The sequence below is a fragment of the Cyprinodon variegatus genome, unplaced genomic scaffold (genome assembly GCF_000732505.1).
Source record: "Cyprinodon variegatus isolate N-32 unplaced genomic scaffold, C_variegatus-1.0 Scaffold193, whole genome shotgun sequence".
Lineage (NCBI taxonomy): Eukaryota > Metazoa > Chordata > Actinopteri > Cyprinodontiformes > Cyprinodontidae > Cyprinodon > Cyprinodon variegatus.
The window spans coordinates 562769-564929 of record NW_015150646.1 but is presented as its reverse complement, the minus strand read 5'-3'; the positions used below and the strand labels follow the sequence as shown (position 1 = coordinate 564929).

General features: G+C 42.6%; 1 protein-coding gene across 1 annotated transcript in view; it reads left to right on the top strand.

Moving 5' to 3' along the window:
* The window catches only part of LOC107087754 (RING finger protein 222-like), a 4915-nt gene extending 3289 nt beyond the window's left edge, over positions 1–1626 (top strand). Inside the window, exon 2 of the mRNA XM_015379491.1 lies at positions 803–1626. Within this exon, the coding sequence (XP_015234977.1) occupies positions 892–1557 (666 nt within the window). The 5' untranslated portion in view covers positions 803–891 and the 3' untranslated portion in view covers positions 1558–1626. The remainder of the gene's footprint in view (positions 1–802) is intronic.
* The last annotated feature ends 535 nt before the right edge of the window (positions 1627–2161 follow it).

Genomic DNA, 2161 nt, shown 5'->3' with positions numbered 1-2161 from the left:
TAGGGACAATTCATTTAAAATACTGTAACAAAACATAGAGTTAACATACTTGACGCATAGGATAATGAAATATCATAGCACATAATAGCATAACATAGTTTAGGCTAAAAAGCCTGGCATAAGATAGCACAACACAACACAGTATATTACAGCATAACCTTTTTGTAAAAATATATGATACAGAGTCACATTGTAGAGTAAACATATGATCTTTAGTGGGATCTGTGGTTAAAATCAAAGAAGCAAAACTGAACACATTCTGTTTTACTGGAAAACCCAAACTTTTCAGATGAACTTGAAAAGTTGGTTCCCCAATTAACAATAATAATAATTTCCATTTCTTGCTTCCTGTAATTTATCCATCTAGGTTTTTTGTGGGGTTTTTTAAAATACGTAAATTCCCTTTTCATGGCTTTGTCGTATTCTATGTACTTCCCCTGATTATTGATGTTCACTCAGTCAGCAGAAAGCTCCTTTGAATGACCTAACCAAAAATCAGCGAACGTGCTCTGGCACAGATAAACATGTAGAAAAAGGAATATAGTGACTTATTAGCTTCTTTCACATATCTTTTTTTTTTTCCTTTTGCTTCCCGCATGCTGTGCAGTCATGCACACACAGCATGAAGGAGTGGCTTTAAGTGGGGAAATGCCGTAACTCATGACTTGAATCTGTTCATTTAACTTGTACAAACAAAGAGGTTATTAAGGAGGGAACAGATGCTGGTTACAAAAAGCCTAATTTCCTGGAACTCTTTCAGTTGGAAAAACAGTTTATTCTTGACCTTTTTTTCTCTTTTCAGATCTTCCCAGCTTTTGTGAAAAAAAAAAGCAAAAAGCAAAAATAAAATCATCCAAATCTTTCCCTAAAGTTCAGCTCTGTCAAGTCCTCATGCTGGGGGATGTTGTCCCAGGGTCTCAGCAGGGAGAATCAGCTGCAGCTCTCTGCCCCACCACTGGCCCTGGGGAGGCCATGGATTTGGAATGTCCAATCTGCTACCAGGAGTATAACCAGTATAACAAAAGCCCCCGCATGCTTGAGTGCCTCCACGTCTTCTGCACAGAATGCCTGCAGAGGATCCAGCTCAACTCCTGTGACCCCACTGACCCTGGCGGCAGCGCACAAGCCATCCCCTGTCCCCTATGCCGCCATTTAACCCCTCTCCATACCGGAAATGCCCTTGCTTTACCCTGCAATTCTCAAATCATGTCCAGGCTACCCCGGGTGGCCTTCCGGATGCCTGCCACAGTTGCCACCCACGTGGCCACGGTTACACAGCGGGTAATGCTCTCGTTGGAGGGCGGCAACAGCAACAGCAACAGCAGTGATAGCCGCTATATCATCATGCCCACAGTCAGCCTGCAGGTCCAGCAGATGCATCCAGACAGGCCGTATGGAACGGCTCCTGGCCTGGTGAGCGAGGAGGGGGTCATTCAACAGAGCAGAAGGACCCTGATGTGTGTGCAGCTCCTGGCCGTCATCTTTTGGGTGCTGTTTGTGATCACCTGTGTGGTCGGCGTGGTGTTTGGCCCACATTTCTTTAACAGGCATTTCTAACCGGTTACTTCAATAACAGATACTCATAAAGACTATTTTAAAGTTGTTTCTATTTAGACTGTGAGAAACTGAAATGTCCTAAGAGTAGATGATTGCTGTTCTTGCTACATTCTTTTTACATGGAGGAAGAGCTCCCTCTAGTGTGTTGTTTGTATAGTCGCCCACTTTATTGGATTCACAAGGTGCCAGAAACATTCCTTAGAAATCTTGCTACACATGATATTATCCAAAAGTTGCTACAAACCTGTTTGTTGCACGTCCATCCATCAATCCATTTTCCGTCGCGCTTATACCAAGCGGGGTCAAGAGGGGTGCTGGTGCCTATCTCCATAATATAGTACCTGGACAGGTCTGTTGCACATCCATGGTGCAGATTTTCCATTCCTTCACACAGTGGTGGACGAGGAACTCAATTATAGTACTTGAGTAAAAGTATTGATACTCTTACTCAACTGCAAGTAAAAGTTGCTCAGTCAAAAATCTCAAGTTCAACTTCAGAGTAATTACTTTTGAAAATACTTAAGTATTCAAAAGTACTTTCAGAAACCAGCTGATGTATTGATGCCTAGAACCACCTGTTACCAATTCTACAATACCTGTAAAG